This window comes from Dendrobium catenatum, unplaced genomic scaffold (genome assembly GCF_001605985.2).
Source record: "Dendrobium catenatum unplaced genomic scaffold, ASM160598v2 original_scaffold_96786, whole genome shotgun sequence".
Lineage (NCBI taxonomy): Eukaryota > Viridiplantae > Streptophyta > Magnoliopsida > Asparagales > Orchidaceae > Dendrobium > Dendrobium catenatum.
This window is the reverse complement of record NW_021415225.1, coordinates 1,300,452-1,301,197: the sequence shown is the minus strand read 5'-3', so window position 1 is coordinate 1,301,197 and position 746 is coordinate 1,300,452. Positions and strand designations below refer to the sequence as shown.

The 746-nt window shown below is 39.4% G+C and overlaps 1 protein-coding gene across 1 annotated transcript in view; it reads left to right on the top strand.

Moving 5' to 3' along the window:
• Window positions 1–507: 507 nt before the first annotated feature.
• LOC110109029 (pathogenesis-related protein 1-like) overlaps window positions 508–746 on the top strand; it is a 5,044-nt gene continuing 4,805 nt past the window's right edge. Inside the window, exon 1 of the mRNA XM_020839925.2 lies at window positions 508–735. Within this exon, the coding sequence (XP_020695584.1) occupies window positions 555–735 (181 nt within the window). The 5' untranslated portion in view covers window positions 508–554. The remainder of the gene's footprint in view (window positions 736–746) is intronic.

The window sequence follows — 746 nt, the reverse complement described above, 5'->3', positions numbered from 1 at the left end:
CAATTATCATTAGCTTAATTTTTCTTAAACAAATTTAAATGAAATATATTTATTGCCCAAAAACACTATATATTTATTGCCTAAGATAAACACATCTAGAAGCAAACCAAATTAAATGCGCGCGGCCACTAACCTCACACAGTTAACTATTTCTGTGGATCAAAAGAAGCGTCCCCATCTCTTTCCAGCTTAAGAAGAAAATAAAATAAAGGTCAATAAGTGTAGAATTTTGAACTACTTCCAGCTTCAAATATTTTATATTAACAACACTGTTCTCTATTTTCTTCCCAATCTAACTAAGTTAGGTGAGAGCTTTGGACCATCTTCCACAAGAGAAGCTGCGATTTTCCTTATTCTCACACTTTAATTAGCTAGCCAATAGGTCAATCATCCACGCTGCCGACCTTTGAAGAAAAATACCAAATATCCCGACAAGATAAATCTTCACCAATCTCACCATCAAAGCAGTATAAAAGCTCAGCCATACTGCACTGCATGAACATCTACCAGCTAAACAAAGCATCAAAAACAAGCTAAAGAAAGCCAGTAGAAAGATGAGTTCAAGCTGGACTGCGGAGGTGGAGACCAAAGCCCCAGCGGCTGCCATCTTTAAGGCCGCATTCCTTGACTGGCATAATCTCGGTCCTAAGCTCATCCCTCAGATTATCACCGGTGTTACTTTAATTTCTGGAGATGGAAGTCCGGGGAGCATCAGGCAGATCAACTTCTCCCCAGGTTCGCAACTC